Genomic DNA, 25901 nt, shown 5'->3' on the forward strand with positions numbered 1-25901 from the left:
TGTTTGGAGTATCCCAGCTGCAGCCATTTATATGTCTTTTGTATAGGAAAACATTCCAGCCCCCAATTTTTGATTAGCCTGTTTTTTTTTTTTTTTTTTTTTTGTTCAATCGCTCCAATTTTGAATTTTTTCCACCTCATGTGGCATGGGCCCAGTTTCAACAGAGCGACTGAGCAGTGTACTGGTGGCACGTCTGTAGCTGATGTTATTGTTTAGAGGATGACTCACAGCAGTGCATTGATTTCCTTTAATCAATGACAATTTTGAGCGGGGGGTTGGAAATCTGGAAAAATATCAAAATACAATCATAACATCAAAACAAAAATTAAAATCCCAAAAGGCTGATGTCAGTGAAAAACACAATTTTGAGACGATTGCTTCCCTCTTTGTCGCTGCTGAAACCGTGACGATGTGACGACAGCGCAGTTGCCATGTTGTTTTCCGTCCCGTGCCGGACACCCAACCACCCCCTACTCCACCTCCCAAAAAGCATGCGTGTGTTGGCTAATGCGCACCCTTGGCCTTGCCTGGCCTTTGACTACTTCACCTTGTCCATCTGGAGGCGTCCACCCGGGGGGGGGGGGGGGGGGGGGGGCTGTCTGTCTTAGTCAACCGTCACCCTGCGCTCCAGCCACAACACGGCGCTTTAAGTCGAGCACTCCGCACCCTGGGACACTCCCAGCAGGACCCCCTAAAGCCCGCGACTTATTACAGAAAATTTAAAGGGCCAGTAATCCCTGATTAGCAGAAAGAGAGAACCCCAGCTGGCATCGCTTTAGGGCCCGGTCTGCCGAGCAGAAAGGAGCAGGCAGGAGATTAGGAACAGAGGAGGTAGAGAGAGAGAGAGAGAGAGAGAGAGAGAGAGAGAGAGAGAGAGAGAGAGAGAGAGAGAGAGAGAGAGAGAGAGTCCTGCGCGCCCATGTCCAACCAAACATATACCCTGTGTCTCCTACGCACTCTTGGCTCTGCACCCCATCCGCCTCTGTGCCCCACTTCCCTTAAAGCAGAATTTAAAACCCTGACGGAGGGGAAAATCACACTTCCTACTGACCTACTAAAGGCAAACTCGACCCAAAGGAGAGAGGAAAAAAATAACACTGTGTGTGTGTGTGTGTGTGTGTGTGTATGCGTGTGTGTGTGTGTGTGTGTGTGTGTGTGTGTGTCTGCATGCGTGTGTGTGTGTGTGTGTGTGTGTGTGTGTGTGTGTGTGTCTGCATGCGTGTGTGTGTGTGTGTGTGTGTGTGTGTGTGTGTGTGTGTGTGTGTGTGTGTGTGTGTCTGCGTGCGTGTGTGTGTGTGTGTGTGTGTGTGTGTGTGTGTGTGTGTGTGTGTCTGCATGCGTGTGTGTGTGTGTGTGTGTGTGCACATCTCATGAGAAAACAGAGCGCACAGCCAGCCCCCAGGCAGCATTCATCACCTGTGTTTATCCAATGGACTTAAGGCACTTTGGGGCTCCCCCTAAGCCTTATTTATCTCATTAGGCTTTTAAAGGTGATTAATATGAATGCCCAGCGAGAGGCTGGAGGTTTCTATGGGGAGGGGAGAGGAAGACGGGGGGCTGTGGAGGAAGAGCTTTAGTGTCACAGCACAATGATCTGATGGCTTCTTAAGACTCCTCACTGACTCCTAGCTATTAGCTCATGAATGGAGGGGCTGATAGCAGCTTTCAAAGGGAGAGGGGATCCTAACCCCCCCCCCCCTGCCCCCCCCAGCCCTGCCATACGCGCCAAAACCAGGAGAGGAAGTGAACAGCGCGAAAATCCAGGTTGAGTGTGGAACAATAGGGAAGGGATTTACTCCAGTTACTCAAAACTTCCAACACTATGAAAAAGAAAAACAGTGGCACAGCAGCAAATCTTCCAGAAAATGTTTTTTTTATTTAACTATACACATATATAAATGAAAAATCATAAAATAATGTGTTTTTCTGAGTGTGTATGGCCCTTTTTATTTCTTCCAGAGATTGCTTTTAAATTAATTTAAAATGGCTCATTCCGTTTGCGTGTAGAGCCACCACGTAGAAGTGCAGTGATTGCAGCTCAGTTGTCTTGGGCTCATAGGCATTTCCTTTGAAATCTGGACTGGCTGTGTTTGTTTTTCCTGGGCTCAGGGAAAAGAAGGAGAAGGGACTAACAGAAAGCCGAGACTTTTACCAAAAATGGCACATGGCGTAAAAAACACGTCGAATGCCTCTCAGCGACGACCTCCTTCACTAGGGCACGTCTTACTGTTAATCACAATTAAAACCAGTCCGTGGAGACGCTGAGACAGAGACAAGCCACAGGGATACTTTATTCCGAGAGGAAACAAAAGGGCCTTGAGACATTTGTCAGCCGAGGGAGGCGATGCCCTGCTCCACATGACTCCTGCCCTGTGTGCTTTCCCGAGCCCATCCGCCCTGGGCAGATGCACAGCAGACTGCTGGGGGTCAGCATGTGTGTGTGTGTGTGTGTGTGTGTGTGTAGGGGGGTGCAACTGGACACCCTGCCTTGTGAACGGCTGCCAGTGCTGGGATGAAGCGGCGTAGCGAGGCGTCTGGAGTTACTCCGGGTGGACCGTGATACGCAGGGTACATCGAGACGACACCTCGCGTCACATGTACAGTATCAGACAACTGTTTAAACACACACACACACACACACACACACACACACACACACACACACACACACACACACACACAGACACACACAGACACACACACACACAGGCACATATATACACGTACGGATGTAAAAAAGTACATAACTGTAGGTGAAGCTAGATATTCACTCATGTGCAGAACATAGCTACAGGCTGTACATCATGGAGACAGCCACTACAAACCAAGTCACTTCAAATATTCCCCATGTCTCTCTCATGTTCTCCACCTCTCCTGCATCTGTGTCCTTTCATTTGGTTGCTCTCATAAATATGGATTTTCTCTCCGTCTTTCTTTTCCCTACCTCTTTCTTTGTCTCTGGATATTTCTCTACCTCTTTTTTTCATTCCCCCTCTCAATGCTTTTTGCTCTGTTTTTCTCTCTCCCTTCGTTTCTCCAAGCCCTCCATTTCCACATAAGCTTCTGCCCTGCATTGTGCACCGCTGCTTTCACCCATTCTAAGAAGAGTGTCTTAACAAGTTCAGCCGTGAACTCCACACCAATGTTTCCCCCTTCTCTCTCTCTCTCTCTCTCTCTCTCTCTCTCTCTCTCTTCTCTCTCTCTCTCTCTCTCTCTCCTTCAACACTTTTTTTTGCTAATACATGCATACTTTCAGGCTGTCCCATGGAGTGGCGAAGCGAGTGCCTGTAGGAACAATGGCAGGCTTTGAGCTCCGCTTGAGTGGTGTCCAGTGAGAGAGGCTCTGCTCGGCTGCGGCAGGCTGTGGCGCTAGCGGCCCCGGCCGCGGCAGCGACCCGGTCAATATTTACGGCACGTTCGGAAGTGGGCCGCTTTGTGCTCTGGTGCCCTGCTCTCTGTGGCCCGACAGCCAGATAGACTGAGTGCTTGTTTACGAGTTTGTTTGCCACTCTGGCTCTGTCTCTCAGCAGGAGAGGGAGGATCGACACAATTGGCTGTGAAGATGCAATTAAAACAAACTTGTGTAATTAAGGTTTGAGAGAGGACTCAAAGTTGTGTTTTGTTTCAGAATTACACCATTGTGGATTTTTTTTTTTTTTTACTTTTTTTTAGGCCATCGCTGTTGTGGTTGACACTGCATAATTTAGAGAAAAACAGCAATTTCCTTGTTTTTAAATAACAAAACTGAAACCAAACGTGATAAACTGTCCCGATATTTTGGCTCACGCTGCAGTACACTCATTTAGGAAAAGTACAGCAGACTATTTTAGGTCAAACTAAATTCCTTCACAAAAACCAGATTAAGTGACAAACTCTCTGTTCCAAACAATGACTATACTGACCTGCTGGTAATTACTAATCATTGGCGTCGTCCTACATTCATTGCAGCGGACATTCCTATTGTCCCAAACAAACCCTGACTGCTACACTCAACAAAGCCTAACAGAGATTCTACTTAAGTCAACAAGCTCTATAGACGTAGTAACCTGGTACCATCCAAACCAAAAGTACATATTTTTCACAATGCATAACACTGAACATAAAAACACATTTTTTCACACTTAAAATTAGGGAAAAAATGCTGTCTACATCCAAAAGTATGGAAAATGTCCGACAGACTTATCCTTGGAAAATGTGTCTGGAAAACTGTCAGTCTCAAGTGGTTCCAGTTTCCAGTTTTACCACCAGCACGGGTCTTACTCTTGTCAAATTTCAAGCGAGGAAGAAGCATGACGTTACAACATAATTTTAGGGAAGCTAAGAAAACAGCTAGCCTTGCCTCGGAGGGACGAATAAGGTAACATGAATAGAAATGAGATTTCCGAGATGCAATGTGAGACAAAGAGCCCTCCCTGGGTTAACGTTACTGCGGTAAACATGATCTAAAACAGTTAAGAGATATAATTAAACAATAGCATTTATTCCAGTCTTGAGCCAGAATGTCTAGACAACACTAGATGAATGCAGGCAGCCAATGAGCATTCAGTATTACATGGGGTGACTCGATCCCCTGGAAATACGTGGACACAGGCCATGTAAAGCAGCTTTGGTGCCATAGAGAGAAGAGACCAGCTATCTATTGTGTCACCAGCTTCTTTCTTATACTCATCTTTGTGTTCACTGAGGGGAAGACAAGCCATTGTCTCACGGCTTTGATAGGGAAGGCTTGGAGATGAGTGACAGTTCTGGGTTGGGGGAGAGGCCCCCAGGATCCAGAGCAGCACCACTGTGTGGCTGGGAGGAGGAGTGCAGCAGTATGGTACAGAGCCTTGGGCCTAAGACAACCTGCCAGACAAAAGCCACAACACACTCCAACAGCGGACAGGCTTCATAAACACAGAAATGATCGTTAATATAGTATCAAATTAATTCTCAGCTATGGGATATTCAATGTCCGTGAGATACATCCAACAAAAAAAATCTCTCATCTCATTCAGCTGGATTATCCAGCGTCACAGAGGAACAATTACAACACAGTGACCCCTGAGCTGGATCCTGTATTGTCCTCGTCATGACAAAAGAGAGTGCAGCTCACTGGTCACCTCCAGCTCTCTAAAACTCGCTCATGGACAGCTAATCCTCGTCATTTCCATAGTCTACTCACAAAACACAGGACACACACTCTTCAAAAACACAGGACACACACTCTTCAAAAACTCAGCTCTCTCGGCACCCTCTGTTCACTTGAGCCCAGCTGCCATTAATGATATGTTGCAAAGGTTGATGAAACGCAATGCCAACGAAAGGTCTAAAATAGCAGCCATGTTTGAACTGCATAAAATGGCTTCATATTTAGAAAAAAAAATGAACAGTCTTCCAGCACAAAAAAAAAAAATTCTGGGACACCCTGACCATAAAGTGAGTAACGTTCTCTTAGAGAAATATTGAGTCTGCTCCTAGAGCTCTGCCTCTTGTACTTGGAATCATGATTATCATCGAAAAACAACAAAAACACTCGTAAAAACTGCACAAGTGAAGTGAAAGTCTACTGAAGGAGAGTGATTTCATTTTCTCGATTTCATGAGCTAGCTTCACCGTGTATGCCGCTGTTCCAGCAGACCTTCCGCCGGACTATAAACATTTTTACAGTGTTGTTTTTCTTTCCTCCTGCCCCTAGTCCTCCGTTCCTCCGCGTCCTCCGTCCAGGACTGATTAGTCTACACTAATGAACTCTCGCTCTGTCAATCTTTGATCCCCAATGGAGCCCCACTGAGTAAGGGACAGGGAGCGGCAAAGAAAATAAACCAAGCGGTCATATTTTTTGGGAAGAGTATCAAAAGAATAAAGCACCAAAAAGAGAGAAAGATGAACGCAATGAAAAAGAAAAGAAAAAGGGCACAAAAAAGACAAGGGGTAGAGAAGGGTAGAGAAGGGTAGACGCCCTTGTGAGGGGATTAGATTAGAGACTCAACATGGCGGGTTTTTGAGTGCCTCTGTGTGTGTGTGTGTGTGTGTGTGTGTGTGTGTGTGTGTGTGTGTGTGTGTGGGGGGGGGAACCATTTTCTGAAGGCTTGCCACTAAAAGCAGACACAAAGAACAGTAATACTGGACCCTTCCTAAAACGATACAAAACTAGCATGTAATTATAGTACTTGGACCAAAAACTGTTTCAAGATTACATATCACACTCATATTTTCTGCCTAAAAGATAACAGATAACAGAATGAAAAAAAACAGAGACCACCTCACAGGAAAATAAGCAAATGTTAAGATATTCCACCAAACCGTTCAGTGCGGCATCTCTGTGGTGAATTCCGAGAACCGAGTGCTTTTGAAACCACTCCCTTTAGCTGAGGATAGCGACATTTTCTCAATGGTAGCTTGGTACTTAATGTTTCAGGCAACTGGGTCAACCTGCTTGAACTGTACATAGACAAAGACAGGTTCTGCAAATACTACCATTCAGTGTTTCCCATACATTGACTTATTTGTGGCGGCCCACCACAATATCAACATTGACCACCACACAATGATTTTCCAGGTTGTACTAAATTGTGCTTACAGTAAATCTGGTTAGCATCATAACCACGCTGTGCTAATTTGTTAAAAACTGTTGCATTCAAGTTAATTCTACAAACCAACCACCACAAATTGAATTCAATTCTGAAACACTGCCATTACAGTTGTGTACTTTGAATTCTCTCTAGCTGATATTAGACCATCATATCACACCCCCACAGTGTCAGAAACTAGACTCTGACTTTCAGAGGAGCTCTGAGAGATGAGGATGGACCTGCTGTGTGGGATTGTCCTCAAACGGCCCACAGTGTCATAGCCAGGCGACAGAGTGGCCGGACACCGCTACCAAACACACGGCCATCTCTTGTCCTGCCGGCCGCTCCTCCGACAGACGTGACCTCAGTGTGTCTGCAGCCCAAACTAGACAGCCCAGCTGGAGGTTCTGAGAAAATATCCTCAAATATCCAACTTGCATTCATTCATTTTCTCAGCCCAGCATGGTTCTGGGAAAAGACAAGAGCCAGAACAACAGGGGGGGAGAGAGTGTGTGTGTGCATTAGTGAAGGAGAAAGCAATGGGCACCAACAGAGAGAAAGAGACACGAGTGAATGAGAGAGAAAGCCATTCTCGGCTCGCGCCTTGACCGTTTGACAACGGAGCTGCAGACCATGAGGGACCCGTCCCAGCTCTAAGCCTTCGCCAGAAAGTCCACACACCCACACACACACACACACACACACACACACCCCAAACTCATTAAGGCTAATTAAGCATTTCACAGCTTCTCTCCCCTGGCTGAGGTGTTACCCCAGCAGCCCCCGACTCAGCGCCCGACTCTGTGGACGTGACAGAACAACAGCACGCTGTCCTCTCCTCTCCAGCACAGCGTATGAGAGGAGGCCCGTGCACGCACACACACACACACACACACACACACACACACACACACTGCCGTCTGTTAACCAGGCCGCCATGTCTGGCTCGCTCGGCCCCGCCGAGGATTGCTCTACGCCACACTTCTGCTCTCCTGCCCTCTGTCCAAGCGCTTGTAGGCATGAGGGAAGGCAAAGATGTTTTTTTTTGGTCCATCTGACCTCGGTGACACATACAGCGGTGTAAGGGAATGAGCGCAACCATATTTGTTCAGGCTCTGCTTTCATATTTGTTCACTTAGGCCTTTCGTTCCACTGCTTACCTCTTATGCCAGCTGAAGTTGCCCTGTGGCCCAACAAGCACCACTGAAGTAACAACAGCCGAGACACAAGCAACACAGTCTATCCACTCTGCAAAAAATAAAACTGTTTCCTTTCCTCCGGAAAAGGGCAAATTCAGAAACAGATGAGATGCAGGAAACAATTTATCTCTCATATTTAAAAGAGACAGGGGTTAAACGGATGAAAGTCTTTCAAATAACTGGGCACTCATGTTCTTTCAGAGAAGGCAAAGGATTGAATTTGCTAAAACTTTTTTTTATCTCAAGCTATTATTATTTGGTAAGTTTGTCCCCTAAGCAAAGGGGCCAATTGGCACATCTGGAAGGAATCATATTTAAAGTCAAAAAGCACCAGTCAACATTTCTTTAAAAAAATGTGTACACTAATGAAAATCTGTCCATCAGCATAACCAATCTGATTAAACTTGACTTTGCATTACTGTGTTTGAACTATGCAGAGAACAAATAAGCACATAGGCCCCTCTGAGAAGAAGATAGCGCGGGTTGGACCGTGCAGGCGCCCCGTCCACCCCGAGATCTGGGCTGACCGAGTGGCCTCTGCTCTCTCCCATCTCTGTCCCTATTCCACCACGGCCTGCTTCTGCCTCTCTGTCTCTTGTTGGACTCAAAATCTTTCTCGAAGTGGTTTTCTATTTTAGATTAAAGTTTTTTTTTAATTCAAACTAGAACTATCCGTGATTAATGCACTCGAAGCCTTCTGTATAATCTTTGTCTTTGATGTTATTTAATTAAATAATTTATTTGTTTATTGGATTTCTAAAATAAAACTGTGTCTATAGAGATAATCTGTACATTTACCAAGGTTTTTTGCTAACATTCAACAACAGTGAAACTACGCTGACCCTTTGACTGAGGAACTCAATATAGTAACTTCAAAAGGCAGAATTAGCTCAGTTCTTGAATGCACAAAAGGCAAAGGCTATGTAGAGACCTTGAAGGTACACATTTACAAATACTTTCACAAAATCTGCTTTGTTCCAAGTAGTGTCTATCAAATCCAGAAAGAAAGAAAGGAAGAAAGAAAGAAAGAAAGAAAAAATGAAAGAAAGAATTTCATGACAATGAAATGCACAAAACAGACTTCTCGACAAAAGTGAGGTGTGTGCCAAAAACTAATTCAGGTATTTCTGTCTCAACACTGTATCAAACTTACTTTTTATTGTATTGCAATTTTATACGTTGTGGTCAAAACTTTGACAATGAACGGGAAAAGGCAAGACGAATGACTTTATTTTCTCTTTTCAGAGTAATAAATTAAGTCTCAGTTTTTAAATATTTTCCTCCAGGTTTACGCAACATTGAACTGAATAATTTGATAATAAATAATTCAGTGATCATACACTTCTGTCATGTTGTTGTGTAGCAGTAAAGCATACTGATCTGCTTATTGGTAACCCGGTCACATTGTAGGCTTTACTGGTGCTCAATATTATATTTGTTCTTCCGTCAAGTAATTTCGACAAATTATTGACTTTCTTGCTAGTTGTCTCTGTGAAATTGCCTCTTCGAAGAAGAGCGCACGCCGCGAATGAACAAGTGAGAGTCAGTATACATTTCCACAAACATTTGATTCTTTTGTCGATATAGAAATGTGACGCTAAATGTAGGCTACTAAGAAAGTAGTAAGCCTACACATTTTCACGTGAACTATGAAGTATGAGGAATCTGACAAATGATATTCATATCTTAAATTTTTTTCTTCATAAGTTTCTTCTTTTTTCGTGTATTCCCCCTCCTCTCAGCTCAAACATGGGCAGGTCCATCGTTGCGCACATTGTAATATTTCATTTCTCACTACTAGGGTATTGCTTTTATTCTGTTTGTTGTCACTTAACAAACTCAAGAAAAATTGAACGTTTTTGTGATTGGTGTTGCACACTGTCTCTTAATGTCGTTTCTAAAGGACCGGGACAAATCAACATATGAGGCGCGAAAATAGATCTGTAGGCCTAGGAAAAACGTGATATTTTGATCATTCAACTCAATGACAACTAGTCGATGGTGGACCGCAGGTTAAACAAACCTGTGCTTGTCACACACATTCTTCACGAAAGCAGTTATAGAAAAGAAGAAATTCGTAACACTGTTACATAAACATGGACAATAGCATGTTAAACTGAGGTAAAGTTGTCATATGTTGTCTGTGTTGAGAGACTTTTGCGTAAACCACAACATATGCTGTTTCAAGTCTGCTACCTGAATTACATTCACGACGCAGTTTCTTTCATTTCAACGAGACAACTGTGTAATGTAGGCTAAGGATATTTTTGCTATGTATCCGGCCAAATTTCATATGCCTACTAACATATTTTATGTTACCTATTTCAAATGTGCAATGGTCGGCTACGGATGGCGCCTTCTGCGATGACTGCTAGTGTACTCTAAGCACCAGTAGCCGTTATTTGACATTATAATGCATTTAGCTGTCAAGACCCTTTTCGTACATGTATTTTGGGCTTTAATTGCTTTACGTTACAGTGACGTGATCTCGGCGCAGGAGTCCGCGCTTTTCCCAAAAAACTTACCTGGGGTTGGTACGGTTCCAGTAGACGGCATAGCGATCAGCCATCACCTTGGAGCTCGGCTCCTGGCTAAATACACACATCCAAAGGACCAGGCAGACGAAAATGACCATTTCCACTTGCAGCATAACTACAGTAAAGTTCGTCACGTACTCCTTCGATGTGAACCCGGGGATGCTGCTCTTACAGCCTATGTGACACCTTAGCGCTCACTGCGCTTTTTCTCACATTGAAAGGCCAGCTGGTGCCTATGAATGTCAGCTTCAGCTAACGATATCTGCAAATGCTGTGCCCAAGAATCTGTGTTCGCTTGAGGGATAACTTGAAGTCCTCACTTTTTGTATGAATGGCACAGCAGTGACAGGGCAGTGCTGTCACCAAAATCGAAAGTCACTCCTGTTGGTCTAAATCGGTATGTCTATACCCGAATATGTACCTTTCGGTCACGTATTGCAATACGTTTTCAGCTTGTTTGCAATAGTGTGAAAATGTGTTGTGTCCAAATAATGAAAATGCAAGGCGAGAGTAAGAAGCAGTATCACATCATAGATCAGGCGATCCGTGATCTCCTCAGAAAATATGTCTTTATGTTTGATGGCTGCCACAGCATAAAATGCTTGTAGAAACAATCAACAGCGCAAGGTTAAAAGTCCTGGAATCAGAAAAACATCGTACGTGTCTCCCGTGTCGGTGACTCGGTTCTGCTCCGTGCTGTCTGCTTACTCACTCACCCCGTTCAAGTTCACTGCGCCATAAAGGAGCGCCGAAAACAATCGCGTATCATGTCCAAATGTCCCTCTGATCTCAACGAACGCACCGAGCGGAGCTTGTATCCTCTCTCAACGATGTCTTGAAAGTGTCAAGGATGAAGCAGGGAGGAGTCCTTCTCTAGGGCGAGAGTGGAAATGCCTTCTCTTACAAGTAGAAAGATATACAGTTGGCGAAGAAGTCCCGGAGTCGAATGTCAACATTCCTGCGCACCATCCTTATTATGGGAGGAATAAGAAATCAGATGAAGATCATGTGTTATTTCAGTCTAGTTTCAGGTTCGGGGAATTAAGGTGAGACCAGAGCCTGCCAGGCACTCGCCGACTCCGCAACTGTGGGTTCGCTCTCGGGCGAACGCAGAACCGTCCCATTGGTCTAAAATTTGAATGGGCGTTACGCTAACAAAACAAAACCCCTCCTCTAACCTAAACTAATTCAATTATTGAAAGGTATCTGGCTTCGAAGTCCGAAGAACTGCCAGATGACAGTACCAGTTACATAGACTACAAGAACATATTGGTATGAGCTACAGATTGGCTTTATGGTGAGTTATTATGAGACGTAATTTAAATTATCCTGACGTTTTGGAGGCTTTTGGAAGTCCCATTCCATTTTAGAGTGAAGTGACATTCGTAACTTTCTCAGTGCAAAAGTACGACCGATAAAATAGCTACATTGGGACCAATTTCAAGTGACTGTTTAGTTGACGTTTAGCTCAACAGATAGACTGCAGCTGTCGATCCGTCGGAAATGCAGAAGCTAACTTCTGATTCAACATTTATTTGCATCGCTCAAATAAAGTAAGCAGAAATAAGCTCTGTCGAAATAACGTTCTAGCAGACAAATGCTGAGCTGGATATGCTGAGAAAATATACTGGGGAAACTGAGTTTGATACAAGAGGAATCAAATGTAGTATGTAGCCTACAGCTGTTGTGTATCTGTAAGGTTGTTCTACAGACCGAGACCTCTCTATCATAGTGCATCAAACGCACATGATTGTAAAGTTGTTTTGTGTAATTAAACATGTCAAAGCATTGGAGAATTGGAAACTTGTGCGAGGACAAAAAAATATTTGACGTCTATAGAACATTTTGCCCACACAATAAACGGCCTTTGCTGAAGGGCTGCGCGAGTGGTCTGTGAATTTCCTGCAATTAATTGATAGTGAGTGTGTGTGCGCGCGCGCGCGCGCGTGCGTGAATCTGCACATGTAGCCTGCCCAAAAGCCTTATACGCCACGCAGTGGAAGACAGGCATGTGTGCGGGTAGGTTTGCAGTTTGCACCACCCCTCTCAAGGCAATTCTTGACATGCTACAATCCCGTTTTAATACCCTTTTAACGGAAATAATCGCACTTGCATGTAGCCATATGTGTTGCTGAGAAGGTGTTTTAATGACATTTAAAAACCTGGATTAAAGGTTCTGTTAGTTGATCCTATTTAGTAGTATTATGCAGTTATTCCCTGTCATGAAAATCTAACCAAAACAGTTTTCTTTGGTAAAAGTATATTTATATAATCAGATAATTCATTATTTAGCATTTATAAATACAAATAATTAATTTTCATTATTCCGACCAGGCTGGTGAGGCTAGTTGATTCTCTGATTAGCTCAGTTAGCTCTGTATTTCTTTTTCAGACAGGCACAGTAGGAGATACCTCTGGCTGATTTAGCAGGACCTCATAGCTCTGTCCCTCGGTTGCCAGTGTAATTCTGGTCACTGTCCGTGGTGGGGAGGGCAGAGCTCTGCCAAGTTCACACCCACTTTACAAGAGCTGTTTTACCAACCCCACACCACACTCACAGAACCCCGCCACCCCTCCCCTCCTCTCTCTCTCTCTCTCTCTCTCTCTCTCTCTCTCTCTCTCTCTCTCTCTCTCTCTCTCTCTCTCTCTCTCTCTCTCTCACACACACACACACATACACACACACACACACACACAGACACGCACACACACAGAACATACACACACACAGACACACGCACACAGAACATACCCACACACACACACACATACACACATACACACACACACAAACACACACAAAAACACATACATACACACACACACAAGCACACAGAACATACACACACACACACATACACACAAACACATACACACACACACACACACATACACACACACACACACACTCCCTCTCTGCCTCTTCTCTCTCTCCTCCTTACACACACACACATGCACACACACACACACAGACACACACACACACACACGGGACCTCCCGCTGTTTCCATCGGAGCAGCTCTGGGACGCTGAGATTCAGTCCATTCCTACAACTCCCAGAATCAGAATCACAATGGGCATTTTTGATTACTTTTATACACCATATCATTTTCCCCCGAACACGGGGCCTGAGTGTGCATTTCAATGGGAAATAAAAGTGAGTTTTGAACTCCATCCCAGAAGCACATTTATTTTGATGGATTGTTACGCTCAGAAGAGGAGAAAAGAGGGCGAAAAAAAAGAGTCAGCGGCGCTGCGTTAATGATAGATGTTTCTTCTGATTGATTTCGCAGCTGCACGAGACAAGGTCAGCCGGCGGGTCACATTAGTGAAAATCACGGCGAGTGACTTTGCCGAGAGCTGTGAGAACAGCTCCAGGATTAGTATTAGCCTTCAGAGGCCAAGCACTGCTCCTGCTTTGCCCGGTTCCTTTGGTCTACTGTATACAGGGAGTCAATTACAGTGCCAGGTCACTATCCAGACTCTCTTTGCTCTGCTCTGCAGGCTAGCTTAGGGTCAGTGACAATAATGCGATTTATTCTTTAGGCAGATTTAATCTGGAACTAAATATTTTATCTGTGATTAAACTGACTTTCTCTAATAATTGGGAGTGGTTGCCTAAGACACAGCTGGAAATGCTGGTGACAGGGTGCAGCTGCACACCCACTGACTGTCCACGGTGTAAATCACAGGAAACAAACATGTGTTTCTAAAGCCAGTTAGCATTCAGGATAGATTGATCCAGCCAACATCATACTCAAATAGCATAACTCCTTTTTTTACAGTATTTTGTTTGTTTACAGTATTTTACAGTGTTTTAAATGAATATCATATTAAAGTTACACTCTTTGGGTTGTCACCTCTGTTTGAATTTCCCCATGGGGATCAATAAAGTATCTATCTATCTATCTATCTATCTATCTATCTATCTATCTGTGGATCAGCAGAGCCGTTCTGTTCACTGTAGATGGGTTGATGGCCACGTTCTGTTATGTCTGCGGGCTAAACATTAGGCCAAGTTTCAAAAGTGTGCCTTGGGTTCAGGTGACCAGGTGTGTGGGAGCTAGGGGTAATGTGCCCAAGTGTGCTGCAGAAAAGTGTGTGTTTCAGTATGTGCCAAAGGACATGCAGCTAGGTTAACCATACAATACAATTCCTCCTGAGTTATCTGCTCTGCTGTGGGTTGCTGTGAGCAGGCTCCTCGGAGTGCTTCTTAATCAGCCATTAATCAAGACGTTCACGCTTGGCTGACTCCGACTCACAGGCCAAATGGTTCTTTTAATTAGCAGACTAAGTGCAAGGTGCAACAACTGCAGAACAGACACACCACCCCTCCAATTCACCGGACACCTCAGCACAGACACGTTTACGTTAAGTATCCTCTGGGGCTCACACACTGCTGGAATGAACACAGTGCACACCTGTTCCCATGGCACTCCTTACCTTTCTACAGGCTAGCTGGACATGCCGTCCAGTTTCAAGCTAAATCTCCATTCAACAATCAAGCCCCAAGCCCCAAATCATAGATATCTCCGGTGAGAAGAGATAACAGACAGTTCTCGATTGCATATCTTCTTACAGAAAGGGCTAGGCTTGTACTGTTAAGATAAGCTGTGTTTCTCCCTATACTTTCTTGCTTTTGATGAAAACGTTGTTGAATGAAAATCAATACAAGAAAAGCCTAGCACAGTGAACTTGTTTCGTGGTGCATACCACATCCTTTTCACATTATACCACAGCTCGTTCTCCTCAAATCATCCATATCTTGGGAGCCAAAGGGTCTTCCCAGCCAAATAATTGAAACTATCAATAATCTAAAAAACAAAATATTGCAAGTATGGTGGAGAAAGTATCTGGAAAGCATCCAGACATTCTTAGAGGGGAGAATTTTTGACTTCAGTCCAAAGTCACTTGTCTGGCCATTTCACACTCTTATCAACCTTCAGCTCCACCAAAATGGCAACAGCAGTAGATATGAAATGTCTGTCTATCTCTATGCCCTCCTTTCATCTCACTCTGCACCTTTCTCTCTCTTTCCCTCTCTCTCTCTCTCTCTCTCTCTCTCTATTGAATTTGAGATTTTATTATCACACTTCACTAATGCACTAAAGCCATTACAAACCAAATCGCCATGGCATCCTATGTCACTGAAAAGACACCTTGGGTAGGAGGCAGTCCTGGGAGAGGGGTGGGGGAATCGATGCAATGTGCTAACTGGATCTATTTCCTCAGGCTTACACCCAGCTGAATACTGATGATGAAGAGATTCATGGCCTGCGACAGCTATTAGCACACTCATTTTATTTTTAGTAAATGAAGGTGAGAAAGAGAGACAGAGAGAAAGAAAGGGAGAGAGAGAGAGAGAGAGAGAAAAGACTTGAGGAGAGAAGGGAAGCGGGTGCCGTCTGGCTAGTGAGAGGTAATAAAATGCTATTGTGAAGCGTAGCCAGCTGTGAACCACGTTCCAATTTGACTTCCAAATGTTTCCTTTTTATTTTCAATATAGAATTTATTCTGGTTGGTCATCGCTGTATGCTTTTGGCAGACTCGGCCGCCCAGTTTTGCCCAGCGTGCCGTCGTATGCTGCCAATTGTAGTGCCATTACAGATAGTTTATATGGTTTCTGAAACCCAGAGTTTGCCAAATATCTCTTCAGACAAAGCGCTGGCAGCCTGTGCTAGATGCAGCTGATTTATGAGAGGTGGGGTGGGGGGTGATTCAGGGGAAACGGGTGGGATGAGTGAGGACAATGACAGCACCAGCCTCCTGGATCCAACAAACACATATCATGTGCATCTTCTTAACAACATCATCATTTCCACTGGAATGCATTAGGAGTGTTAGAAATATCTGTTTTGTGATTCGATTATGTGAAATTTATGTCAGATGATGTCGAAATGTCACAATACTGGGCGCAGTCAATGCTATTAGGGAGCAACAAGCTGTAGGCTCACACACACACACACACACACACACACACACAGGCACACAAACACAAAACAGGGTCTATACTAATCTGCTGATACTTTTACTGTTGTAATGTGATTGGAGGCCACATAGATAGTAAAAAACATATTGTTAAGCAGCGATCTCCTGGCGTGTGTCCTCTCCTGGCTTTCCTCCTTTACGACACACGTTCCTCCTCTCTTTCTCCATGGAGATCGCTCTTAACAATATGTTTTTTACTATCTATGTGGCCTCCATCACATTACAACAGTAAAAGTATCAGCAGATTAGTATAGACCCTGTTTGTGTTTGTGTGCCTGTGTGTGTGTGTGTGTGTGTGTGTGTGTGTGTGTGCATTTGCGTGTGCTTGTGTGTGTAATGTTTGTATATAGTAAATTCATTATGAAAAAAAATAATTATGAACTCTGCAAGAGAGAAGGCACATGTGTATGAAATCCGAGCATAATTTCTTAACTCTTGTCCTAATTTCTTAACTTGTCTCTGCATGTGTGTGTGTGTGTGTGTGTGTGTGTGTGTGTGTGTGTGTGTATCTCTCTCTCTGTGTGTGTGTGTGTGTGTGTGTGTGTGTGTGTGTGTGTGTGTGTGTGTGTATGTGTGTGTATGTATTTGAGAGAGAGAGAGAAAGAGAGTATTGGGCTTCCTAATGATGGGAAATTGCAGTGGTCCTGCTCCAGGTCTCCACTGATGTTTCTGCTACAGAAACCTTGTTTAGTTCCCCTCTGCTGTGCATGCAGCTGTCTGGCATTTCAAGCGATACAACTACACCCCACCACCAGCCTGATTATGCATGACAAATGCCAGAAAAAAATATTACAAGTGCTACTCATGACATCCTGCTGAAAGAAATACTTCTTCCTTTAATGCACACAGGGGCGCCATGCAAGCCAAAGTGTGTGTGTGTGTGGGGGGGGGTATTTCTCCCCCTGGAAATTTTGAAATTCTGGCTGCTAAACATACCATTTCAATGCAGTTTGGAAGGGACAGAAATACCTTAACAGAGCAAGCAGCAACCCTCCTCTATCTGAGGACTAAGCTAAAGTATCTATTTTGCAAGTTAATGTAAAATACATAGGTTGGTGAAAGAACTGTAAGCTCAAATTCAGCTCAGTGTAAGCTCATTAAAGCATGTTTAGACACACACATTTACACTTAGGCCTACTACACATGATTTTAAAAACAGTATCATTGCAGTTGTTATGATTTGATTGATATGTGACCTAAGAACAATCTTACATTAAACAAGGAGCTGAGGTCTGACTTTGTGGTGATCAGAAATTAAATTATTTTAATCTTAATTCATGTGATGAAGGACATTGAAAGAAGTTTGACAGGTTTCAGTGCTGAGTATGGTTAACACTAAATATTTGAATATTTCACTACTAGTAATACATTTTTCATTACCATTATGGTAAACAATAGGCTTCCTCATTCGTTAGTTACCTGCAAATCATGAGCAAGTGACTTGATGATAAGTTATGAGCACATGAGAGAGACTATTATACTTTCTTGCCCTCTACATCACGGTCATAGTGATCCTATTTATATAAAACATCTTTAGACCTCCTTTTGAACGGGTAGCCTATCCCTTTTCACTACATGGATTAGCTGCCAGATAGGCCTACGTGAAGAGAACAAGTGGAGAAACATCCAACGCGATGCCTTGGTAGGCCTAATGTTGGATTTTGTAGTCACTGCAAATTTAACACCCTCGTTTCTATGAAACTGAAAACAATTGAACCAGGAGATTTTGCCAAATATTTGTAAGAGTAGCCTAGGCTACGTTACACTGACACCATAGGCTAATGTTAACGTAATGCTCTGAATTCGCGGCCAACATCAAATCCATAGTTTTAACTTTTTGATCACCAAGTCAAAATTTCCTGGTCAACCACAAATAATTCCACTACTTTTTATTGCTTAGCTAGACTACCTACCACTTCAACACCATTGACTGTATCTGTTTAAACTGTTACTGTAACAGTTCAACTGTTCAAACTGTAGCCTTAAGTTAACTGTAGGCTAACAGTTCAACACAAGCAAAACATTGCAAGCTCAATGCACGTGTGAGTTGTTACGGGAACATACACAGACACCAATTTTAGGAAAAGGGCTGATGTTGACCGGTCTTCGGCTATTTTGCTACGGTTTATTACGCATCCAGAAGAATTCCTCATTTGAGTCGTTATAGGCTCTGGCTTATTATGGAGCATAATAGGAACCAAGTTATGATCAAAAAAATTATCAGGGAGGAAAAATCCGAGGGGGCACGTGCCCCCTTTATTTCAATGGGCATGACGCCACTGAATGCACACATTGAATACTATGGACCACTTGATTCATTTATAGTTTAGGTGGGCCTTTTTGGAGTTGAAAAGGATTTGTACACACCATGTTTCACTCGAAGTGCATTCGTAATCCTCTTTATTAAATGTATTTATTATCTTTTTTACAAAGCCCAAACATCTTCTGAAGGGTAAACAAAGATTACCATCGCACATCTGCTGGGACTGGAACCAGTGCAGGCTGACTCAGAGAGCTAATGCTAATGGGAGGGAACGCTAGCCTCCCTGGAGCTCATGGCACCAAAGCACAAGCTGGAGTGCTGTAAGTAAAGGAAATGATAACAGCCAGGGAGGCTGAGAGGTTTTAAATAACAAACTCTCAAGAGCTTTAGAGAAGAAGAGAGTAAGCCACCAACAAAGACAGAGGTAAGTAAGGTCAGTTAGGTTTGTTGTTGTTAGAGTTTCCTAGAGTTTAGAGGGTTTTATAGACCTTTAAGCTTTGATGTGAACAATGGATGGATACTATCTCTGAGACTAGTTTTCATGTCATTAAAAAGCAGAATCTTAATAAGTTGAACCCTTCACTGGGATTCCACTCAAAAAAATAGATGAATGACTTGTAGCTCTGATTTCATTGTGTATCTGCAAAGAAGATTAATCTGTAATTACAAGTTAATTTTCCTCTCACTTTGTTCTGGGAAGCCAACCACCGAGTTAAGACTATCTGTCAATGATAAAAGCACAATAATGTCACAGTGTACACAGCATGCAAGTGTTCTTTTTAACATTTAATAAAACTGCCAGAGGAAATGAATAAGTCCTCTCACAATCAATTAAGTGGAATGACAGCAAATGTGTAAGTTATGACAATGTCCTGGATGGAGAGATGTGAATGGGCACAAGGCTATAGTGATAGCTGTGTGCAGGCTTCACACTGCCTGAAGTCTGAATTCTAAGGCAAAGCAAACTGAGACCGATTGGTTTGTTAGATGGGTTCACTGTATTTTCCAAACAAAAGAAAAGAAAAGAAAAATCCAGCTGACTGTAACCTCACTGAGTTCAGGGCGAATACTTGTACTTTTGTCTATTTCAGTCATTTCAGGCTCTTATTTCTTTCCGGCCCTCAGCTATAGGTTTTGCTTGGCATGTTCTCATTCACAACTTAACTCTTGTCCAGATCGGCAGCTAATAATATTGTAACGTTCGGTGCCAATGACGAGACAGTTTACCATTAACCGGGTTTAACGATGACTGTTGTCGGCCACAGCCACGCCACAAGAACACACTTTTATACTCACGATTAGGAGCTCCAACTCACACACACCTCCTTGTAATCTCCACTACCTGTTTCCCCCAAAACTACACACATTACCCCGGAAGGGGGCGGTACCCCAACCCTGGCCCAGGTAACAGAGCCTATCAGAACCATATACACATTTAGGAACTTAGACCACTACTTTTAGGATATTAGACACGCTACAATATTTATGAGTATTTCCTTCATTTGAAAACATCTCAAGTGCTTTGGACGCCAGTCTAAATATTCCCTCAGATATCAACAAGAAAAGTGATAGCAGACTTCCTGGCAGGACAGAATCATTTTTTGTGTTTGAAATATATGTTTAATTAGAGGCGGCTATGGACGTCTGGTTAGACAATGATGTTGAGAAACAAAAAGATAAGATTAAGGCAACGAGTTAGTCGCCAGAAAATACACAACCAGTAGACTTTTGGCAGACAGAAAACATCAGACATTACAGAGAAAGTATGTAAGTTTCATTCCAATTAAGTCCTGATTTACTCAGTCACACAATTGTGTCTGTGTGTACTCCTTTATATAGGGAATGTAATGTGTGAATCGTTCAATTGCTGATGAGTCAGAGCTAGCCTGAACTGCATTCTAAACATGGTCTTATGTTATGCAACCTTTTATGCACTCAAAATATCACATTCTTGTGAGGGACCGAGGCGACCACCCCACGTTTAGGGAGGTGCGCCACTGGATAAGATGGTGTTGAGGAAAGGCAGGAGACAGCAGTTCCATACAAAAATATAGTCATTTATTGTCCAAAATTAACAGGCAGATCCAGGAGCACAATTGGAGTCCAAACATGAAATGCAGGGTTCTTCAGTCTACAAACAGGTACTGTGCCATATAACTAGGCATCAGGAACCTACTCTTTTCAGGCTCGCTGTCCAAACAAGGCGACCTTGTAACTTTGGACCTCACTTAATCCTTGCCTCAGCAAGCAAGGTTAACTTCACATTTAAACAAACAAACATTAAACTCTACGACTTCGCTGATTTCTGGACCTCAAGCTCTTCCGTGTGTTTTCCTGGTTCTCCTGTGTTTCCAGTCTATCCTCCTGGTGTGAAATAAACCCGCCTTTAAATAGACTCACCAATTACCCAATTAAGTCTTGTGCCAAACCATTTAAGAGGGGTGACGGTCTGTACCAATATAGTACCCACACTTAAAATCCCAAATAGTACCAAAGACACACACAAGACAAACACATACACAGCAATAAAATTACACCCTTCAAACAAATAAGTAAAAGGTGCGTGCAGGTGAAAGTGTGGTCGCAAAGTCTGTATTGCACACAGCAGTCTTTTAACAGCTTATAGGACCTTAGACAGGTGAAAAGGAGGGGGCTCCTTTTTGACAATTCTATACAATTATCTTGTGCACACATGCTAACGGTTCAATTCTTAATTCTGGCAATTAGCTCTACCTAAATTCTGGCGATAATATAATATTTGTGTGACTGCTTGTTTCTCATTTTCATGCAAACATGCAACAATTATCATGCAAAGTGGAAAAATTCACTACAGGAATGTGTAGAGAACTTCACTGAAATTGGGCAAAAGTGCAATGGATTATTATTGTCCAAGGATTGCACCTTTACCGAAGTGTATACACACAGATGACAACATAATATCTTGTAAACTCATAGATTATCCTTAGTCGGTTAGTTGTCTTTACACAATCATAGCAAGAGTAGGACATCAAGAAATGGTAAGTGTGATAGAAATGTGTGAGATTTTGTACTGACATTCTGAAAGATAGGGAGTATATAATATAGGGAGTGAAAACACACCCACTGATCCACTGTAAATGGAACTTACTAGAAGATCTAGTCTTCATTTCAGACGAATCACTGTAAACATTACATTATGCTATCAGAGACTTTTAAAGCCACACATGGATTCACTCTGACAGTGCAATCTCCAACCACCCTCTTAATATCAATGAGGACTCAGGGAGGTGATGGCTATATGTGGTAGATCATTCCAAAATAAATCTCATGGTTCAAATGAAGACTGTGGACTAGACTGAAATTCAAGATGGCGCCTTAAGCGACTCTGTTTTCTCACAGTGCTTTGTATAGTGTGTCATTCTTATACCCCTTTTGTACTTTTATTATTTTTCCTAATCTCTCTCTCTCTCTCTCTCTCTCTCTCTCTCTGTCTCTTTGACTGTTTGGTGCTCTGAGCTGAAAACTACAATGATTTATGTTCTACAGCCTAAATGTAGACATATGTTACATTACAGCTAACTAAAATGATTCACATGAATCCACAACATGCCGGCAGAACATAACCATGTCTAGACCTCAAGAGTTTAATCAGATTATTGCACACGTCTTGGATCACTGCACTTTCTTTTCGAATACTGCAAGTCTCCGAGGAGCTCAAGGACTTTGGCGTCCAACCATGCCAAATTACCCACATGGCCATTAATTATGTGTGTCATCTGCTGACAGGATGGGGACTTTGAGTGTACTCCTTCCACTGACAGATCAAACAGAAATATTAGAATGGCTCGGATAGATGATCGAGATCTGGCAGGGACAAGCTTTTTCACAGCGTCAGCGCAGGGCTCCCACTACACCAGATCATTTGCATCATAAAACACCCTCGCGCTAAACTGTCATGATTCATGGATCCGCTATCTGAAGATGAAATCTAACCAGGCCTGTGTGGTTTCCTGCAGAGCCAAGGGAGTGGCTGGTTTACCACACTTACAGTCTTGTCATGCCTTTCGTTGGCCTTTTTTGTCCTTGTGTGATCCTCTCCAGATTATTTATCTGTTTACTGAGGGGGGCCTGACTTTATCCCTCTCTCTCATCTGGCTGTGTTTGAGTCTGTCCTTCTCACAGCCTTAATGGCAGTTAGAGGAGATGCTTCAAGTGTCACATCAGCCGCCCCGCTGGAGTGGCCGGCACGCGATGTCACCAGGGAATGCCACGCGCACTAATTGCCTGCCCCAGGAGAGTCCGGCTGGCCGCGCGGTGAGGTCCCTGTCTCTGCCGTTCCCAGCCATCTCTCCTGTCACTATCAAAGGCAGCAGACGCGGTGGGTGAAGCTCTCCCAATCATCCCCCCCCCACAAAGACCCTCTCCTCTGATTTGGGCTAACTGGGGCGAGGAATATTGTCCTGGTGGAGGGCTGATTAGTCTTTTAATGGGATTGGGTCGTGTCGCTCAGTATGGGACTCCCAGATCCTGTCATTGTGAGTCAGGGAAACAACAGGAGGGCAACAGAAAGACCAAACTGAAACAGGAACTCACCATGGCCCCTTTAAACTGCTTTGAAACAGGAAATCTTTGTTTACATGTGTGAAGATAAGTTAACTGGATGTGTTGGTTTTGTGATATTGTTTGCTATCAGGAGTTGTAAATATCTTGTGGGGATGAGGATTTTATATATATATATATATATATATATATATATATATCTTCTTCTTCTTTTTTTTTTGCTTTCCACCATGTTTCAATGTCTAGTCATTTTCAAATCATGTAATAATGCAATGACAGTGCATGGCAGTTAAATAAAATAAACACCAAGTCAAGCTGTTGAAATACTACACAACCTCCAGACAAGTCACTTCCACAAGTTCTGTACATGTTCTCATATTTATTTTGACAGAATGCCTGGTGCCTGTATTGTTTTAAGTCGAAGATATTTTTATTAATGCTACATCCTTCATGTTGACACTTTTGTCGTGTTTCAAAAAAGCCATGTCACTCCTGTCCAAGTGCAGCCTACGGCCAGACAAGCAAGACAAGAGCCCACCTGCTATTGGGAGCGTATGAAACCAGTGACAGTTCTCCGATAGCAAGCCCTCCTCTGGGCATCTAGGGAAATGTGAGTGAGTTGAACCTTGAAGAAACAAAGCAGCTTACTCAAGCCCTTGACAGGGAAAGGCCACAAACGCCAGAGTACTGAATCTGGTCAAAACTGAGAGCTTAAAAACACTTTGAGCCATTATGGCCTATTTCATTTGGACACAGAACACAGTGGTGTGAACATGGCATTCTGACCAGTAATAACGTATCAGGCAAGAGTTTTTATAGTATACATATTTGGAGTATTTCAGGCCACAAATCGGAAAAAAAAGAAAATATATCTCATTCTCTGGCTTCTTTTGAGTGGGGGATTCATGTCTTTGTTTGAATACTTGCCTTGGAACACTTCTTGACAGATGAAATTCGCCTATTTAGGGTTGAGTTTTTTGCCTTTTGTATTATAACACAGCTTGTGGCCAAAATATACCCGAGCAGATTTGACTCCATCAGTCACTGTCAGCAGGAGTGGGAGTGATGAGCTTATTGCGCCAGGGTCCTTTTGTTCTGTTAGCAGAAGTTTTAAATCTCAGTTTAAAACTAATTTTCAGGTAAAGAATTACCTGTCTGTGGTATGCACGCAAATGAGGATGTATGAGAGAGAGTCAGGGGCGTGTGGATCCACCCGGCCGTGAGGCCCTCGTTGGGCCTTTTCTAGTTAGAGGGGCCTCCACCCCGTCAATCAAAGATTCTAGAACAGAGTTCTGTTCTAGAATCTTTGCCATCAATGCATGCAACTGGGTTTCCAAAAGAGTTTGATTTTGCTTTCTTCATTTTGTTGCCAGAAAAGCACAATCCTGTAGTCCTGTCCTGATGGATGTGAGGGATCCTCATGATGGATGTGTGCTGGCATATCTCAAACAACCAACCTTTATCCAGGTTCATGATGAGGTGTGGGAACTGTGCGCAGTGGAAACAATGAGCAGTTATGTGGAGGCATTATTCCAAAGGATTATGAGAGAAACTCTCTGACCTGAGTCCAGTTGTAGCTGGATCAATAAGATAATCATTTACATAAAAGCAGACTGTCTTATTGTAATGCACAAAGGTTTCAGTAAAAGTTGAATTTATCATGCCAAACTGTATCTGTAGTCTGGAAAATATGCCGTGGTAAATATTATTGGGCCAGCAATGGCACTGAAAAACACACTGATTTTAGCACATAACTAGGAGGACCACTTGCAGGCAAAATGCCGATTATAGAAACAAGCCGTGCCAGCATGCAAGCAGAGGATTAACTATGGAGCACAAACACCTAAACACTGAAAAGTCTGTATTTCATGAGAAATGAGTTGCTGACCGCTGTGATTAAATACAGAAGAAGCCATTTGTATTACTCCGTGAATCGCATTTCACGTGTGCACAATGCACTTGCCAGCATGCTATGACTTGATGACATTACAGTGTCTACACATTTTTAAAAGAAAGCATATTTTAGTTCACTGGTCATGTTTTGACACTGTTCAAGACTTGTGTCACCCCACTGTGTGTTCTATCAGCCTGCTGTGTGAGTGAAGAGATGTGGGCCACTTTGTTTATGTGCCCTTAATGTCTGTGCACTCAGAGTGATGAATAGCGCTCCGGCCCAAAATACACTCCTTATGGAGTGCTGCGTTAAGTTAGATAATGTAAGAGCTATTTATGCTCTTCTCTGAAGTGAGCGCAGTCGTCCCATGGCTCTGCAGGCTGTGGCTGTGTTTCATCTCCCTGATTTAGCATCTGTTGCATTACATTGTCCTCTGTAAATACAGATATTCATAGCACTGCTTTGTTTGTGTTTGTTCGGAGGGTGTGTAGCATTACAACAGGCCTACATTACAACTGTTTTATGTGGACTATGTCATCTGAATAGAAACGAGCGAAGCTGGAGGTTTTCAATCCCATGGCACATGCCTCTGAAGTGTAAAGGACTGAATTGCATGCGTGGAAAGAACAAGCAGTACATATGGAGGGCCAGTGTCAGCCTCATGTACCCCCCCCCCCCCCCCCCCCCCGCACTGTTGTTCAAAGGCGTAAATCATAAATCAAACATGTGTGCTGCTCCGTGATGCTGGGGGCTCGCCCTCTGCAGAGAAAGTGATCAAAGTGGCGACGTCACACCACAAAGACTGAGCAACCTTACACCCCCACCCCCCCCCCTGTTGGAGCAGAGTGGCTGTAAGTCTACAGGACACAATGAATGAAGATTGTTCCCATGCAGAAAGTTGGAACAGGGGACTCTTTACCAAGAAAG

At 43.3% G+C, this 25901-nt stretch overlaps 1 protein-coding gene and 1 long non-coding RNA gene across 3 annotated transcripts in view; one reads left to right on the forward strand and one right to left on the reverse strand.

Annotated features, from left to right (window-relative positions):
- efna5b (ephrin-A5b) overlaps window positions 1–11371 on the reverse strand; it is a 94959-nt gene extending 83588 nt beyond the window's left edge. For both annotated transcript variants that reach the window (XM_042101678.1, XM_042101677.1), the window contains exon 1: window positions 10279–11371. In XM_042101678.1, coding sequence (XP_041957612.1) covers window positions 10279–10403 — 125 coding nt within the window. In that variant the 5' untranslated portion in view covers window positions 10404–11371. The remainder of the gene's footprint in view (window positions 1–10278) is intronic.
- A 130-nt stretch (window positions 11372–11501) lies between these two features.
- Window positions 11502–25692, forward strand: LOC121715490. The gene is made up of 3 exons (XR_006033607.1): window positions 11502–11587; window positions 18712–18965; window positions 25521–25692. It is a non-coding gene; the product is annotated as an uncharacterized LOC121715490 (long non-coding RNA).
- The last annotated feature ends 209 nt before the right edge of the window (window positions 25693–25901 follow it).

The sequence above is a fragment of the Alosa sapidissima genome, chromosome 8 (genome assembly GCF_018492685.1).
Source record: "Alosa sapidissima isolate fAloSap1 chromosome 8, fAloSap1.pri, whole genome shotgun sequence".
NCBI classification, from domain to species: Eukaryota; Metazoa; Chordata; class Actinopteri; order Clupeiformes; family Clupeidae; genus Alosa; species Alosa sapidissima.